Below are 19,245 nucleotides of genomic sequence, written 5' to 3' on the forward strand. Positions count from 1 at the left end.
GTTTCGCCCGCGGCACACCCCCACCACTTTTTTGGTCGAGTGTCCCCCCCCCCCCCCCCCCGGTAGGACTAGTTCTAACCATACTCAGCTGATGTCAGTCATAACTCATTATTTATTACTCACACAGCCAAGGCGCAAGGAGATCTTTTGGGCAAAATACAACACAGTCAATGCGACTTACTTGTAGGCCTACCTTGGCTTGGCAATGATTGATAACTAAGTTGACATTAAACTCTCTAAATAAATACTAAACCACCCAACAATTCAATAATTCACATTACAAATTATAAGCGAACACAAATTATAATTTTGAAAACGATAACAAAATTCAGGCCTACCTAAAACATGGAAGTTAACAGAAAAACAATAGCAGGTGCACTCCATTTTCTCACGAAATTGTACCGGAAATAGTTTTCTTTCGATTCAGTCTAGCGCCACCTCATTTTTACAGGCCGTTTTCATTTAGTCGACGATACTCATCATTATTTTGGGCATCATCCTCCCCGAAAATAAATGCTATTTAACGACAATTAATGGCTAATCAGCAAAACATCATCACCCGTGGTGTCGGACGGAGACATAAGTGGGCTATTGACTTCACTTCAAGGTATTTCAACCATGGATTTACCGTAATGTTTACGTTAAACGTAGTCGGTGACAGCCTAGTGCGCTTTCGCATCCGCACCCGACAAATGTCACAAGGCATCGATCCCTGCATCACACCGGTAAACGATGCGCTTCCGTTTGTGGAACGCTGCTCTCGCACTCTATGTCGGTAGGTGCGAAAGCGCACTAGCGCTATTAAAAATATGTATATTATCATACAGGCAGTGTATCCTTTTGCCGGACACATTTATTTCAGTGCTTTGACAACTAGAGGAAATACAAAAAGTCAATCAAGGGGTGGTACAGGTGTATTCTGAAAATTGTCTTAAACTTTTCTTGTAAGTCAGCAAGATAACAAACAGCTGGCTAAAATTCTCTTATCGGTATTCTGAAATTCTAAGGACATCCCCTATTTATCTCTGACACGCCCAATTGATCATTAACCAATCATGAAGCGTGTTATATGCTTAGGTCAACCAATAGCATCTCTTCTGAAAAAAAATGAAGCGTGTTGATATAAGGCGCCCCCTATGCTTTAGCCTGTGCGCTTCTGTGCTAAAATTCACGTGGGTCTTCTCAAAAACATATTTTCTCTGAAAAGATTTATCGTCTCGCACACCAATTTTTAATTGCTAAAAAGTCTACCAATCCGTCGTTATAATGTCTTTGGAATGTCTTCTTTTGTAAAACATGATGTTCCTGCGGGATGCAGCAAGATATAATTATTGCAGACGTACAAATATCGCATGCAACAATAAGTTAACAGTAGCCCCCTACCTCTTGGAAATTTTCTTGCATTTTCCAAGGAAGCTAACAGAACGCAAAGATAAGAGAATTTTCAGAATACCTTTTATCTACTATCTTATCTTGCGCAAAAGGATATTTATGCGCCGTTTTTAAATGCATAATTTTAGCTCTGACATACGCGCTCAGCAAAAGTTACAAGAAAAGATATATAGGAATTTTCGGAACACAGATTTTATTGTAACTCTAAAGATACATGTACAAGGCTCGACATTAGTGGTGGCCCGGGGCCACAAAAAATTCATCTCGGGCAACCATTATTGAAAAAATGTTAAGTTTTGGTGGCCCAAATCGGGCAACCAATAATTTTCAAAGTACATGTAGCGCAATTTTTCTCCCGATTTTGCATGCATTTATCAACTTTCTACAGTTCAACTTGCAAGCCAATTCGTCATACGCCTGTTTTGTTAATCTACACACAAAGATTGCTTAGTCATGACTATGTAGGCCTACCGCTAGCATATGGCCATGCGTTTTATGTTGGGCCCGCAAATAGGTGGTATCGTTACATTTGCACGACAAGCACAGAAATAATTAATGGTATAAAACTTGAAATACATGTGCTACATGGGTATATTTGGTATCATATTAAAGGGAATCTTTATACCAATTACTTGAAAGAAAAAGAAATACTTGAGATTACTTCATTTACCAATAATTAGCAATTATGTAACATCAATTGGCCATTTTTGCATGGTGGTAGACGAGGGGAGCATGACGAGGGGAGCATAAATTTTCATTTCATTAAGAAACTAAATGTGTAACATCACAGTACCTAAATATGTAGTAGTTTTGGGGCTCACTAGCTTATTCTTCAATCATAAGTGGGTCAAAATTGAACTTTTAAGTTTAAAGGATACCTAATTAAGCTAATTAGTATAATTAATTGATGTAAATCATGAAATTAACATGATTGAAATTGTGACTGTCTGATGTATACGAAATGAGGAGAGATAAAATATAGTTGTGGGTTATACCTTCAATAAAATTTAGAAGCTGCAAAAATTTCAAAAAGAAAAGCACAAACTAATTAAAGGCTTCAGAGATAAATCAATCTATTGTTTTAATAATTATGACCTCATAGTTTCAATATTGACAGCGTAGACTGATTGTGATAACTTTGATGTGTCCAAATCTTCAGATTATTCTGGTAACAAAACAGATAGCAAATACACCTTTTATGCAATTTTAATTAATGAAAACTTGTATGTTGCAATAAAGCCCTCATCTGATGCTATTTACTTTTTTTTCTTGATGTTACATCACACTGCGTCTATAAATCAGTAGATGGCACCCATTTGGCTGGCACAAAAGTGGTTCGGAGAATAATTTTCCAAATTATAAAAAAATCTAAACAAAAAACTATTTGAGAATGAAACTGGTACAAAGATTAAACTAAACAGAGGCAAATGTACCCATAGAATATGTTCTGTGCATTGACATTCAATTGACCCAGTACCAAGAGGCCATGTCCTGCAGAATGTTGAGCAAGAATGTAGGCCTATTTTTAAAATATAACACTCTAAAATAATCAAAGTATTTTTGCCAGGTGTATGGATTTATTTATAACATGTTAGTTGCTTTTGTTCACACTAAAGTTTAAATAAGCTAAAGCAGTAATGAGAACTTTTCATTGTGCATTCACATTTTTCCTATATTTATATGTTAAAGGGGAATCCAACCCAAATAAAAACTTGTTTTTATCAGGAAAAGAAAAATCAGACAAGATGATAGGTGAAAGTTTGAACAATATTGGACAAACAAAAAGAAAGATATGAATTTTTAAAAGTTGTAAATATTGGTAATCACTATACCCATGGAGACTTCAAATTGGCCGCATATGGGATGTCATAGTGATGTAAGGCAAGGACTACTCTTCCATGTACTCCAATACATATTATGGCTAAAATGTCATTTTCCCCAAAAGTTTTATTTCAAATTATATTTTTCTTTCATGAGGACATAAAACAATATACTACATGGGTTATATTTAGATAACTGCCCCAGGGGAATGGGTACTTAGGAGAAAACCACAAATCCCTGATAATAAAGTACATGGCCTATGGGAAAGTTGTCCTTGCCCCTTGTCATAATTTACTTACCCAGTTGCCAATTTGAAATCTACATAGTATTAGTGATCTCAATTTTAAAGCAGCTATAACTTTCTTATTGCTTGTCCAATTTCTTTCAAACTTTCACCATTCTGTTTAATTTATTTTTCTCCTTCCCAACACAACATTTTATGGCCAAGGCTGGATTCCCCTTTAAACCTGACTCAGTTGTCAACCTGTGGTCCACCGGTCTTTGAGCCAAGAGGTGACAAATCCCACGATTTGAGTCAAATGAAATCATTTTTTATTCATAATACCCACAGTAAATATATTATAATATGCTGGTTAGTGTTTGCAAGAGTATTTATGCAACTAAAGGCAAGACTAATTAATATTTTAGGGGTAAATCAAGCATTGATACATATTTACCCGAAAAATTGTGATGTGAAATTTGGTCTTAAAAGAAGATTGCGCCCAGTTATTTTGGTAGAGTTATCCCCAACAAGTTATATATCACTGGAAAGGTCTCACTCTACTGAGTTGAAATATGCATGTTATTTCCCTATAGGGTGTAAAGTTTATCTGATTCTCAGATTTACTGGGAAGTATGTTTTTTTCTCAGTTTTCCACATATTTTGACCTTTAACTTTTTATGACATTACCCTATGCCTTTTCTGATTGCATTTTTGAATTCCTCAGACAATTTCCTTTCAGAATATATATACTTTTGTGGGTATAGGATGTCAAACATAAGAAAAAAATACAATTGTATAAAATGGTGCGATTTTGGAGGAAAATTTGAGTTGTAACGGAAATGGGCCCAACTCAAAACGCATGGCCATACAGTAACTATTATTCGGGCGGCTGGCTGAGCTTTGCATGCATGAAACCACTGCAGCCAGCTGTGCGCTTGCAGACTATTCAGACTCGGGGAGCTTCGATACAAAATGTTACTGCTAAGAAATCTTCGGCATTATCGTGATATTGGGAACCACCGTTCACTTCATACAGCAGCGCTTTATTCGGTCACACGCACGGTTCCCTGTTTCCACCTCCATTCACTTTGTGCACAAGGGCGCGTACGATTTGGCCAAATCTTCCCCAGAACTTTGAAAATATACATCAAAGTTTCATTTTACACCAATGAAATGCCCTTCTACAGTCCATATTACTGAAACCTGATTATTTGCAAGCATTAAACGAGGAATTATGACCTCTCTTTTGACTCAAAAAGGCCAATTTCCAAATGCATTAATACACATAAAACACATAGGTGAGTACATCACAGTCCCACATGTGCATTTGTATGCATGTTGATATTTGTTTTTTTTCGAAGCTGTGTCTCTTATACTTATAGCCAAAATAGACAACTTCTTTCTTTCTTGTTCAATTCATACTTCTTAAACCACTCTCAAGGAAGTTAATACTTTTGGAAGGCATTTCATTGATATGAAATGTGAATTTGTCCATCATTTTGTCAAATATAGGGAAGGAATTTTCTCACTGTTTTTTCCAGATAACTTTTGCCGTTTTCTTATTTTTTTCTTTCAATTTTTTTACAGTGATTAAACCATTTATACCACTTCCCATTGAATATGCCTGATTAAAGAATATGTTTTTACTGAATGATAATAATAATTTTCCCCATTTTTTATAATTTTGTCTTATTCATTTTTCTTACATTTTCTTTTGTTTTTTCCCGGGGGGGCCACTTACATTGACGAGTGGATACCATGCGCGACCCAAAAAACACGTAAAAAGGATGTCTTTTTCACGATAGGGCTCGTTACGTACGTAACGTGATAAGGGTGTCAAAAACACAAAAATAATGAAAAAAGGGTATCTATTTCGCTAAGAAAATTACATATTTAGGGTCCAATTTGCGGGGAAAATAAAACAAAATTAAAATGTTTTATAAAGGATGTCCTTTTTGCCCCAACACTTTGTGTTTAGAGTCTGATTTGCACGAGGTGTAGAAGGTGGGGTCGTACTTAACCAAGTAAGGTAAAGCCGACGACCGAAGGACCCGTAACAATAAAACATTCCTGTACTTGTTTAGGGGTTCATTTCAGGGAATATTTGCCAAGAGTACATCGTTTTGTTTCCAATACTTGTTAAGGGTAGGGTTTCACACCTCAATACTTATTAAGGGGTGCATTTTCAAAATATGGAAATTACGTGTTTAGGGTGCTTTTCGAGACCCCATGGTATCCACTCGTGAATGGAAGTGCGCCCCCCCCCCCCCCCCGGGGTTTTTTCTCAATTTTTTTTTCTGTTTGTTTTTTCTGTCTTCATTTTTTCTTTGTTTCATTTCACTTATTAATTTTTCAATTTCTTTCTTTTTTCAATATACTACTCTGAAAATTATTTTTGTTTATTTCCTCCTTTTATACATTGTTCTAATTATGCAGCATATTTTTCTGTGATTTTCTCCTGCTATAATATGCTGGAAAAGAGAAAATAATCTGGATTTGGGGCCTGCATAATCTAGGTTTTATGATCAAAAAGGAAGAAAGGAAAAATCTTTGTTTTGTAAATCTATCTGAGTTTGCTATATGCACTATTTATTTACTTCACCATTATGAGTGTGTGTCTATATGGAGATAAAGAGTCCACACAACCTGGGAATAATACAATTCTTTTATTCTCTTTCACTCATTTCATATTTACAATGATAGAACAGTTTATATATTACCACAAAATAAGCAAAGTATAATAACAGCAAGCATGATTCACATACAAGATGTAGAAAGAATATGACTGCACAATATTTCAGAAGTTTGTTTTACTCATTTTAATTAATGGAAGTTTATTCATCTGACTTTTGAAACTTGGACATAAAGAGTAATCAAGTATCACTGAATATCCTGTGCAAGTTTCAGGTCACATGATCAAGGTCAAAGGTCATGTGAGAACAATGAATTTTGGCCACATTGGGGGTATTTGTTGAATTACCATCCTATCTCTGTAAGTGTATTGATCTAGTTCATAAAACATGGAAATATCGCATGATGCAGGTGAGAATGCCAGAGGCATTCCACTTGTTACCTTTTAGATAATTGATTCAGAAATCCTTTTAACACAATATTTAAGCACACTTACTTCTTTAGCAGGAAGTATGAACTTTGTTTTACATGATACTACATGTAGTTGGCCAAGCTTCATCCTAAACGGAATCTGCTTCTTTGAAGAAATTTCAAGCACTCGGTTGAAACTTGTTGCTCAATGTGTTACGACGTTTTGAAGCTGAAATTATAGGCCGAAACCGATTTTTACCCATAAATATATATTATGGTATCTGCAACAAATAAATAGTTTTGATCATCGAAACAGGTTCCTTGACTTGAGAACTAGCCGTCGACGATCACCCACAATACACCGCACCTCAGTCGGTCGAAGGAGTGAATGAGATTGAAATTCAGCAAATCAGGCCCATATTTCCATCAGAAAATCTGTCAATCATCAATGCAAATGTATTTTTGGCAGGGATTTCGTTTTAGAAAAGTGAAAAGAAAATCCCTACCTGCTCGTGTTCTCTGAACGCCTCTTGATTTTCCCGCCCAATGCTGAAGGAGTCCTAAAGTAAAACTTTGCAGTCAGTATTTCATGTCTGTGGTGCCTCATTTTCTAATGTAGACTACAATGTATGTTTATGATAATCATATTATTATTGGAAAATATGTAATTTAATTGAATATAATTCTAAAATTCCAAACAGTTGTAGATTTTCCAGGCATTTTGTGATTTATTGCAGCCTCTGTAGAAGAAAAAAATAGAAATCGTTTGTCACACTGCAATCAGTTCCACACACAAAGTGCGCATTATGCCAATGAAATCGCATGCGCAATGAGTGATGCGTAGCAATAGGAAGAAAAAAAATCACAATATCTCGCATGTCTAATGCAGATTTTTTAAAGTTTACATTAGTGGTCTGCCTCTTGAATACACTCCTATCGACAGCAGATGTCGGCCCTGTCCATCAAGGTCTTTAAGAACTGCCTGTCTTTAGTTTTCTTCTTGACAGATGAAGTTAATTACTTGCAACTTGGCTTTTGCTAAAAACCAGTTTTATTTAGTTATGTAAAATCCATCACTACATTTCCTTTACATAATATGTTCCTGCGACTACACCTTTTGATGTGATTATGCAGACTATTGGTTTTAATGTTACGTACAATGGTTAATTTTGTAATCATGGAAAGAGATAATGGACAAGTTTTTTTATATTTTCAATGTATTGAATTCACCTTCATGTAGGCCAAGAAGTGAGAGGCAACTTCAAGTCATTGCTGATCATCCTGCTCCTGTGGGTTACACTGAACGTACCTTGCCTGACCTATCAATACATGATAAAGATCCAGCCTTAATTGTTAAGGTGAGTGCCATCAGTATACATGCAAATCATATATACATGTATATACATGTAAACTCATGATTAAGCAGATTTTTTTGTACAAAAAGTCACTTTCTATAGATAATCTGGCTGAATTCATGAAAGGTTGAGTGTAGCAAATGCACTGCCAACCATTTGTGTATTTTCTTGCTGATGAACATTTTCAAACTGTTAACTGTAGTTCAGTCCTTTTAGAAATATTTGTTGTCTTTCATTCTGGTTACTAGTATGTGTTTTTAAAGGGGAATCCAACCTTGGTCATAAAATGTTGTGTGGGAAAGGAGGAAAAAAAAGTAAACAGAATGGTGAAAGTTTGAGAGAAATCGGACAAGCTATAAAGTTATGGCTGCTTTAAAATTGAGATCCCTTTTAGACTATGCAAATTCCAAATTGGCAACTGGGTAAATATATTATCACAAGGAGCAAGGACTACTTTCACATAGGCTTTTTACTTAATTATCAGGGATTTGTGGTTTCCTCCCAAGTACCTATTCCCCTTGGGCAGTGTTTAAAATATAACCCAGGCAGCATATTGTTTTCATGAAAGAGTCAAATGATATGAGATTCTGTCCATCTTTTTTCAAGTTTTTGTTCAACTTGCTCTCATTTCTTTATCTGCATCAATTGTGTTTATACTTGGTACAAAATCATTGGGTAATACCACACGTGTTCTTGAGAATAATACTGTCAAATGTCATTTACATGTAGGGGTCAAAAGCAGTACTGGTCAAAAGGTCAAGTTTTTGTTCATATTATCTTATTTATTATTTTGTTTTGTTGCATCAATTGTGTTTACACTTGGTACAAATAACTAATCATTTTGGTAATACTACACATGTGTCCATGAGGAGGGTAAGGTCACAAGATCATATTGCATATTTATTGATCTAGAAATCAGGCAAGACTCATGGTTCATGAACCATCTTGTTTACACTATTTGTAACATTAGATTTCAATGTTGAGGAGGTAAAATGCTTTACTTTCTCTTTTTTTATCATGAATTATCCTACAGAAATGTTGGGACATAGCACTAGCACCCATGAAGCAACTACCCATGAACCTGTTCCTGATGTACATGGCGGGTAGCTCTATCTCTATCTTCCCTATCATGATGGTAGGAATGATGCTGTGGCGACCCATCCAGGCTCTCATGTCCCTCAAAACAAGTAAGTTCACAAATCTTATACATGTACATATGAAACAAAATGGTTCATCTTGGCACCTTTAGTAATGTCACCATTAGAGCACCTATTGCAGGAAAAAAAATTGTCTTTCTGGTCTGAGAAGTGCTCTGCACATATTATGTTGCCCCAAGATCAGACAGTTTAATAGTTACACCTTTTAAAGTTGCTTTCACTCCCATTGTGACATTGTGTTGCACCTTTAACCCAGTGCCATACTGCAGCCTCGGACTTGTAAGGCTAATCCTGTGATGTGGATTTGTTGACTTTCCGCCTCAACTTCTGATGTTGTTGAGATATTAGCATCCTGAATTCATGTTCAAAGAATGAATCAAGGAATATACAACATATGAAAAGCCTGTATCCACTGTGATGAATTTTATTATGGGTGTGGTTCGGCTTCAATTTGGCTTTAATCTTGACAATATTATAACTCCACATCCCAAAAGTTATTTTCAGTATGAATCCATGTTTAAAAAGTATGTCATCTGGGTATTTTCCTTCCCGATTCTTAATTGATACTACATTCATATTTATTGACTTTGATTTACATTCGTGTTTTTTCCCCTAACTTGTTGGCTTTTTTTCCCCTATTCTCTACAGCATACAAGATGCTGGAAGGAAGCCCCCAAGCTCTTATCCAAAAGGTTGTGTATTTTATTGCAAACTTGCTTGGTATAGCCTTAGCACTCTACAAATGTTCCTCCATGGGGCTTCTACCAACACATTCATCAGACTGGCTCTCATTCTTAGAACCTCAACAGGTAAAGTAGTTACTTTCATTGATGAGGATTTTTTTTTTTTTTAGTTCAAAGAGTTATAGAACTCATGTACAGTTTCTGTTTCTTGGCCTCTTGAATGGTACACTGTAGTAGATTCAAACTGAGAGAAAAATGCACTGCAATATGCGGTGCCTTTCCTGAATGAAGCTATTTTATTTTCAATTCATTGTCTACATGGAGATTCGTTTTTCTGAAATTCTAAACATTTTTAATAAAACATATCACATGCATACATGTAGATACAATTATAACAAATTGCAATAGAAAGCGACAAATACAAGGCAGTCATGTAAATTGGCAATGTGAAGAAAATAACAATAGCTTTGACTGTAGTATTGTGTACACTTCTGTCCATGTCTTATCACTGCAAGCAATAGAAATCATTATTTCATTTGCATTATTTTCAAATGTAGATCTTTATTTATCTCATGTAATCCATCATGGGTCTCTTTCATGTGCAATTTGTTTAAGTGCACTTTCGTGGTTTGTGATAGAACTAAATGGGCAAATAGGCTTTTGGATCAATTAAAAAAAGAATACATGTATGATGATTATATTTTTTCTGATGGTTATGACATTAGTAATGGAAGCTTTGATAATGCTGATGATGATAATTGTGATAACAATAATGATCTTTTTGATGGTAGTGGAGGTTGTGCTGAATATGAATGCATGGTCAAAAGGGCAAATAGTGATAATAATTGCAATTTTGATATGAATAATATATCACAATATTTTCTCCTCTCTCCCCCTTTCCCTCTCTCTTCCATGCACCTTTTCTTGCCTACACTTCATCTTTTCCTAATTAATTTATCTCTTCAAATGCAGAGAGTGGAGTTTTCCGGAGGTGGGATGGTATTGTGATAAGGCCAGCACCAAGCCTTAGAATGCCTCAAACAGTAACATTAAATGTTTGTATTTGTATGTCCTGTGTCTCTAATAACTTATTGTTTGAATATCTACTGAAAATCAATCATCATATTGCAGTCTGACTTTTTATAAGTTATCAGCCAGGCAAGCTTTTAATGAAGCAGTTCCACCGACTAATTTGTTCCCAGTCAAAAAGATGCACAGTTGTCGGTGAAATATCACAGAATACTTGTTTCACAAGCTTCTCCCCAGGTCTACCCAGTAGCATGTTGATCGGAATATGTAGGGGAACTTAAATGGGTATAACATTGGATGTTTCATCCAAATCAGTTTTAAAAATTTATTACAATCGAAGGTCGAAGAACAGGAATGATAAATTGCAGCAAGTGACAATATTTCTTCTAAGAATCAAAGTTTGGCACAAAATTAGTGGTATGCAAAACAAATGAGAGAACAATGATTCCACACACTCAACTTTCACAAGAAGCTTTGATTGAATCACAGTGAGTTTCAAAAGGCCTAAAGGATGTTTTAAATTTTGTAAGGAGACCTATCATGTTGAACATAGAGAAGGAATTGTATATTAACGGAGCACGATCCCGGCGCTTGTTGTTCAGGTGAATATTGACTAAAAGTGCAAGTGATGTGTAGTTTAGAGAGAAGATTCACACTGTAATAACATTAGTACAGAAGATGTTGGTCATCGTGGTAGTATAGAATTGGTAAAGGAAAATAATCTGTTTTCTCAAGATGCAGCAAACTGAAATTGCGACGTTTCGACTGCACCTGCTAGTCTTACGATCGCCCAATACTCATCGGTGAACCGCCGGCAGCTGATGGGATTTCCCTGACGTCCGCAATCCACCCAGAGATCGCATCATCCGCAGCTAGTCGGTTGCTCCACCAATCATAGCGCGCGGTTCTGGCACCAATGGCACGCAGCTTACGGTATAAAAGGTGCAATCCACTTCATTGCCTGATGAAGACTAGCAGGTGCAGTCGAAACGTCGCAATTTCAGTTTGCCGCATCGTGAGACAACAGATTATTTCCTTTTCCGATGCTATAACATTTATTGCAATCTTGCAGAAAACCGATGAGTTGATATGAGCAACCAAAACATTACATGTGATCGGCTGTGATTAAATTAATAAAGACAGATGAGATGATAATTTTCAACGATAACGGGTTTGAGAAAAGGGCCCTCAAAACAAAAAATGTCTGGTAGATCATAAAAATTTTAAAGATCTGGCTAATGTTTCATCAAACTTGTAATCAGTTAATTGATAGTATTATTTTGATGTATGAAATCAATTCTGCTATCAAATCTTCACATTTTTTATTCATTAAAAAGGTTTTGAATAAAATGAAAGGGCAATGAAGTGAAAGTGTTGTATTAGATGTAATATATGTTCTTGTAGATTAAAGAGAAAATGACCTGTTTTGCTTTAAATAGATTATTTTTATATAGTGAAATAATAATCAGCTACATTGCAATACATTTTGGAATGATGACGTTGGCGAGATATCTGTCTACATATTTTAAATTTATAACAAAAAGATTGTGAGCCAACAAGAGCAAGTTTCAAACCCATGTCTTACATAAGGGCCCCGTAACATGAATCTTTAGCAGTGGAAGAGCCGTGGTGTAGTGGTTCTGACTCTCGCCTCTGGGAAAAGCACTTTATGAAAATTGGCTATTATCTTTAATGGTGATTAATTGTTGAGCATATTTGTACATTTTATCATACACAATAATCAATGCAATCCCACCAGGCCACGAGCCCATGACTAAGCTTTATGCTACTGGGTCCAGATACCATGTACAGCTTTGACCCAGCACACAGACCATAAGACTACAAGCAAATTTATGGCAGAATCATGTGCTCTAAATTCTTTGTGCCTCTGCTTCGTTCTATATATATCGTAGGTAGGTCCTTTGCTAATTTCAGTGTTAATGGTCATATTAACTGATATAACCCTGTGATTAAACTTTCAAACAAGTGTAATGGAGGATAGATATACTGCTACCAATTTTGTTATGACATTGGACATTTTGCCGCCACCGATCCTCTGTATGATCAGAGGTCAAGTTCACTCCATCAGAGTTGTGATTTGAATTGGATTGAAAATACTAGTTGAACACTGAAAATTTAATCAAAATGGAATAAAGATATTTGTACAATTTTAATATGATGATAATAATAGCTGGATTTATAAAGCGCTTTTTGCCTGAGGATACAAAGCGCTGCTATTATTACCCTGGCTTGAGCTCAAGCTACCATCACCGGCGCTCAGTGCATGCAAGGAATTAATCCTGCAGGGTTCCCATTCAACTCACCTGGGTCAAGTGCAGCACATTGTGGATAAATTTCTTGCTGAAGGAAAATGCCATGGCTAGGATTTGAACCCACGACCCTCTGTTTGAAAGGCGAGAGTCAGAACCACTAGACCAAGGCGTGCCCACTTGCTTGATATATGCTTGATTACACAAATTAGTTGTATGCAAATAAGTGAGTCAGTGATGTCACACATTAATATACTGTTATTGTTTGACATATCAAATATTTCAATTTGTATATTTTATATAAAAAAAACCCTTGATTGATTTGTGATTATAATTCATGATAAATATTTCTGAATGAATCAAATAATATCAAACTGTACAGGAGGAAAAATATGAACATGTATTTCATTATAAAACAAAATAATTATGTATGATGTTGTTGATTTACATGTATCATTTGAATTTCACCAATCCTTTGATGTGCAAATATCTTAGAATTTTATAACTTTATGTTATATCCGATTCTGATTTTTTTTCCATGACTTGTCAGATTTTACCTTGTTAATTCAATTGAATGTTATAGTTGAATGGACTTTGCTCAATCAGTAACAAGTATTGTCACTGCTTGTAGAATGCACAAGAGTTGACTCTAATTGATGAATAAAGATTTATTGTGTATATGTATATTCGACTAGTTGTGGAAACTGTTGTTTGTTTTCTTCCACTCCTGCCATGATTTCACTATAGCCACTTGGTCTAAAAACTCTAACACTGGTTGGTCTATCACCGGTTGGTCTAATTGTCAGACATACTAGCATCCACTTTGGATGAAACAAAAGAGATAATATAATTCCGATTGATTATAACTTTTTGTAAATGGTTTGTCGTAGACTTGACAGTACCTTTTGTTACATAAAATAAAAGTGGGTAATTATAGACTGAGATTCTGTATTATTTGGACTAATCCATTTATTCAATAGAACCTATTATGTTATAATATATTTTGCCTTACTTTGCAATAACAGTTGAAATTTATAGTAAAATAACTTCTTTACTTAATTTTAAAGAACTTGGCTAAACAAACTTCAAACTCCCTGGACAAAATACATGAAAGTAAAACAAATCGCGCACGCTTCGCACTCGCACTTTTTATGAGGCTTATGAGATTATTTCATGTTTATGTTGTTTTATAAGAATAAAACTAAGTAGTGACTGATCGGGGAAAATATAGGTGAAGATTATTTTGGGCCCCGTCCCCTATTGGCGAAAGTCGGATCCGCCCTTTTGACACATACACACACACAGAAAAAAATGGCCGGTGCCCCCCCCCCCGGAAAATAATCCTAGCTACGCCCGGGGGCCACTTCCATTCACGAGTGGATACCATGCGCGACCAAGGGGTCTCGAAAAGCACCCTAAACACGTAATATCCATATTCTGAAAATGAACCCCTTAATTGGCGTGTGAAACCATACCCTTAACAAGTATTGGAAACAAAACGATACTCTTGGCAAATATTCCCTGAAATGAACCCCTAAACAAGTACAGGAATGGTTTATTGTTACGGTTCCTTCGGTCGTCGGCTTTACCTTATTTGGTTTAGTACGACCCCACTTCTACACCTCTCGCAAATCGGACTCTAAACACGAAGTGTTGGGGCAAAAATGACATCCTTTATAAAACATTTTAATTTTGTTTTATCATCCCCGCAAATTAGACCCTAAACACGTAATTTTCCTAGCGAAATAGATACCCTTTTTTCATTATTTTTGTGTTTTTGACACCCTTATCACGTTACGTACGTAACGTGCCCTATCGTGAAAAAGACATCCTTTTTACGTGTTTTTTTGGTCGCGCATGGTATCCACTCGTCAATGTAAGTGGCCCCTCCGGGTAGCTACGCCACTGGCCGGGAGCACTCCCATTGACGAGTGGATACCACGCGCGACCATGAGATCTCAAAAAGCACCCTAAACACGTACTTTCCATATTCTGAAAATGCACCCCTTAACCCTAATTCTCCAGGGGGGCATAATGCCAACCCCCCCCCCTCGTCAATTCTCGCGAAATTTTTTCTCGCGCAAATTTTGAGACCAAATTTGTGATGCCTGGGTACGCGGTTACGACATTAGGCAACATCGTTATGTCAGTGCATGTCAGACCCAAAATCGCTCATAACGTGATTTCATGTACAATTCCAATGCAAATTGTGTTTTTAGCCAAAATTCATAAATGTATCATTATTTCTACTTTTACTGATTAAACTTAATCAATTTTGCCTTGTTTATGATCAGAATTAAGTCTGGAACGATTTCCATCGAAAAAAAATGAAAACAAACAAAAAGTAAAGAAATAGAGAAATACATAAGAAATTTTAAAAAACAATAAAATACATAAGAAATCGGTCTTGGTATCAGAATTTTTTTCTTCACAATTGTTACCAATGCTGAAAAGAATATTTTCACCAAAAAAGGCATTCTAGGAGCTTTATTTAGTGAATCAGAGCAAAAAGTATGATTTCATGATTAAATTAGCATAATTAATTCATATAAAATAGAAATATATGAATTCAGTGAAATTTACCAATGCAACTGCCTAGATTACGTCATTCTCTACCATGATCATGCAAATTTTCGTTGTGATCGCGCTATCGGCGGCCGAGAACTTAAGGGGGGCATAATGCCCCCCCCCCCCCCCCGAATGACAAGAATCAAAATACCTCGGGAGATTTAGGGTTAACAAGTACATGTACTGGCGTATTGGAAACAAAACGAATGTTATGGGGTTATGTCACGGGCGTCGGCTGTCGGTTTTACCTTTACCTACACAATTGGGTTAAGTACAGCCCAAATTGCACAAATCGTACTCTTATAACACGTGGTGTTGACTCCTGGGGTAAAGTATATCCTTTATATAACACTCAAAAATTGAATCATCTACTGGAATTTGTTAAAAATTGAAAGTATTAACTTACAATTCTCTGTCGTCGCGACGTTTCACCAACCGCTGTTGGCTTCGCGAACTACCGCAACTATATCCTTTCTAAAACATTTTAGTCTTGATTTATAATACCCTCGCAAATTTGACCCAAAACACGTAGCTTTCCTAGCGAAATAGATACCATTTTTTTTAGTGTTTTGACACCCTTATCTTGAAAAAGACATCATTTGTACGTGTTTTTTTTTTGGTCGCGCATGGTATCTACTCGTCAATGTAAGCTAGTGCCCGCCCCCCCCCGATACACGCCTAAAACTATTGCAACGGAAGTCTATTAAATAAATTTTAAAAAAGATCTATGAAAGCACCTGTTAATAATTCAGTGGGTTCACAAATTAAGTCATTTTAATGTCTTCACTTATACATTCTCCCAAGTTTGGGATCAAGCTCCCATGTGGCCGGGATCTTTCAAATGCACCGTTCCACACCTATGTTTTCCTTGAAACTTAAAAACAGAAATCCAAATCACACAAATAATATATATGTATTTTTTAATAAAGTATTCATTGATAAAATGACAAGTTGACAACATAATCAACACAAGATTACAAAGAAAATCAACAAGAGAATTAATTGCGACCATGAGTAGTAATGAACATAATTATAGTGCAAAAAGCATAGGGCCTACAGAGAATGTTTAAAATCAAACCTCCATCAACGAAAATGATTTTTTTTTCTTTCTTTTAGCGATGTCGTATTCAATTTCGTTGTTACTCAATAAGAAACGTTCAAAGCAAGCAAAGTCATAAATCTTATCAGTTTGAAACTTGCAGAGATAATAACATATTTATTAAAGGACAAGTCCACTCCCAACAAAAAATCAAGTAAACAAGCATAACACTGAAAATTTCATCAAATCTGTTGTAAAATTAAAAAAAACGCTTATCTCAAAACAGATGAATGCACGTCCTAGTCGGTATGCAAATGAGAGAACAGATGACATCATCCACTCACTATTTCTTTTGTATTTATGAAATATTATAATTTTCTCCTCATTGTCCAGTAAAACAAAGCTTTATTTCTCCCTGAACACGTGGAATTATAACTGTTTTAAGATTTTGTGGTCAAGTTGGTGCTTATTTTCAAAATTGATATATGGTCAATTCCAGCGTAACGGACATGACGTTCAGACAAATTTTTGTAATTCAAATGTTTATACAGTAGAATTAGCAGTCTTTTGATAATTGTTACTAAGCTTATCAGACACATGTAAGTATCAGTTACATACACATAAAATTTCAAATCGTTTCATTGAATAGTTGCGGAGAAATTGCACTCTTTGTGAGCGTAACGGACATGACACGAAATGGACGAAGCATTTTTACCTCCTATTGCTTATCAAAATTCCTGTGAATTCTTAGATTGCATGCACCTGACATTGGTGTTAATTTAACCTTAATACCATGCTCTATCCATAAAATGGTGTTTAACAACAGTTTTGCAGTGCATTCTGTATTCCTAGCTCAAAATGTAGCGTAACGGACATGACACACGAAGCGTAACGGACATGACAGTTTTGTCCACTTTTTGTAAGCGAATATAATTATTTTATTACAAGATATGGTACAAGTCTAATTGTTTACATGTTAAGGCTAGAGGTTAGAGACACATATCATAACTGGTAATCTGTAATATCTCCTATTATTTTGCAATTTGAGAGGGGGTCTTTTTGTACAATATTCATAAAACAAAAAAATATTTAGAAAAATTCATTTTACACCGGTTAACAACAGTTAATGAGTATTTTCCAGTTACTACCATCCGCCACACCTAATTAAAGGAAAAAAGGTTGATAGAAAAGATTATTTTTTATTCATGCCCTAATATTTGATAATATACTAGCGTAACGGACATGAGACCCTTACGAAGTGTACTTCATCAGCACTTCTTAGTTTGAAAATGGAAGAAATATCAATAATATATGTAATTATGTAACAGCAAAGTACCTTTACTGACACTCTAATGAAAAATATGTAGATATTATTAGCAGGTATCATTAAATTAATAGCTATAGCCTAAGTGATAATTTTATATTGAATACAACGTTTATCGTACCACTACAACACACTGAGACCAAATCTCATTTTTTGTGAGAAGAAAACAAAATTTACCAGACCTGTATAAATCCAAGAAGAACAAATTATGGAATGTATTGTATGATAAAGAACATGTACTAGTATTATTGTCAGTTTTAAGATTACAAAAAATGGTATTAAAATTTAATAGCAGTACCTGGAAAGCGGTCTATCATTATCGATTATGTATGAGTTGAAAGGTAATCGGAATGCTTGTAAATAGCTTCTGAGATTTTTTTTCATTCAAAATAACTATCATCCTGAGTATAATCATCCTTTGAACAAATCTTGGATGTTCTAAATCTTATAATCTTGCTTGCTGACAAACGTGGCTGTATCTACATGTAATTTTGTTGTATTGTCCGTGCTGCTTGTGTACAATTGAAGATACATCATTCAAATCGTTATTATGGCTGACCAAAATACTATGACATAATTTATTGATCGCGCCACATTCTTTCCACGGCCCCTTTGCTTTGTGATTCTGCAAAGAAGTGCCACTGTAGATTCATGGATTCATAGAGCTACATCATGTATCACAGATATCCGAATACAAACTTGCTTTTAAATGTGATCCCATGCCATCACTGAAGAAGTACATGTAGAGGTTGGTGTAAGTCAGATACTTTGAAGTATTCAGTGATCATTAATTAACAAGTTGGAGTTTTATCATGCTCCAAACTGTCAGTGCAAGAACCTAAGATAATCAAATGTTTGTTCAAACACGAATGATGCAGATTGTGATCTGAGTATGTTGCCAGATCTAGCTGTGCTTATCCTAACATTATGTAACATACCGTTAATTCTCAGAAAAATCTACCAGAACAAGAGCTGAACTTTCATCATTCACCAACTTCTAAAAATAGCTTGAATGACATGCAGATTCTAGGAAATATTACATTCAGCTATCCTCAAACAATTGAGACTAACCTCAGCCTGTGACACTGAGCCTAATATTTTGTTTTTGTAAATGCTGCCATTTGCCATATATAAGGCGTCATGTCCGTTACGCCATTTTTATGAAAATGAGAAATGGTAAGGGAAAATGATTGCTACACATGGTAGGGGGTTTAATTCTAACATAGAATCTGAATCTGCAGTACCTTTAGACAAATTTCCTGTAAGCTGTGAAAACTTTAAGTGAAAAACGTAACGGACATGACACTGATAATGGTAAAGAAATCACACAAATCTGAAGACA

The 19,245-nt window shown here is 35.5% G+C and overlaps 2 protein-coding genes across 3 annotated transcripts in view; one reads left to right on the forward strand and one right to left on the reverse strand.

Annotated features, from left to right (window-relative positions):
• The window catches only part of LOC121407384 (membrane-bound transcription factor site-1 protease-like), a 30,211-nt gene extending 29,780 nt beyond the window's left edge, over positions 1 to 431 (reverse strand). The window contains exon 1 of the mRNA XM_041598435.1: positions 339 to 431. The gene's annotated coding sequence lies outside the window, so the exon portion shown is untranslated. The remainder of the gene's footprint in view (positions 1 to 338) is intronic.
• Positions 432 to 13,656, forward strand: LOC121407385 (ER membrane protein complex subunit 4-like). Of its 2 annotated transcripts, none has more exons than XM_041598437.1 (5): positions 432 to 607; positions 7,719 to 7,836; positions 8,867 to 9,020; positions 9,639 to 9,799; positions 10,646 to 13,656. In XM_041598437.1, the coding sequence occupies exons 1-5, from the start codon at positions 534 to 536 to the stop codon at positions 10,679 to 10,681; spliced, it is 543 nt and encodes a 180-aa protein (XP_041454371.1). In that variant the 5' UTR covers positions 432 to 533; the 3' UTR covers positions 10,682 to 13,656. The 2 variants fall into 2 exon arrangements, with proteins under 2 accessions (XP_041454371.1, XP_041454370.1); XM_041598436.1 differs by lacking the exon at positions 432 to 607 and adding an exon at positions 614 to 775.
• Positions 13,657 to 19,245: the final 5,589 nt, after the last annotated feature.

The sequence above is a fragment of the Lytechinus variegatus genome, chromosome 2, assembly GCF_018143015.1.
Source record: "Lytechinus variegatus isolate NC3 chromosome 2, Lvar_3.0, whole genome shotgun sequence".
NCBI lineage: Eukaryota > Metazoa > Echinodermata > Echinoidea > Temnopleuroida > Toxopneustidae > Lytechinus > Lytechinus variegatus.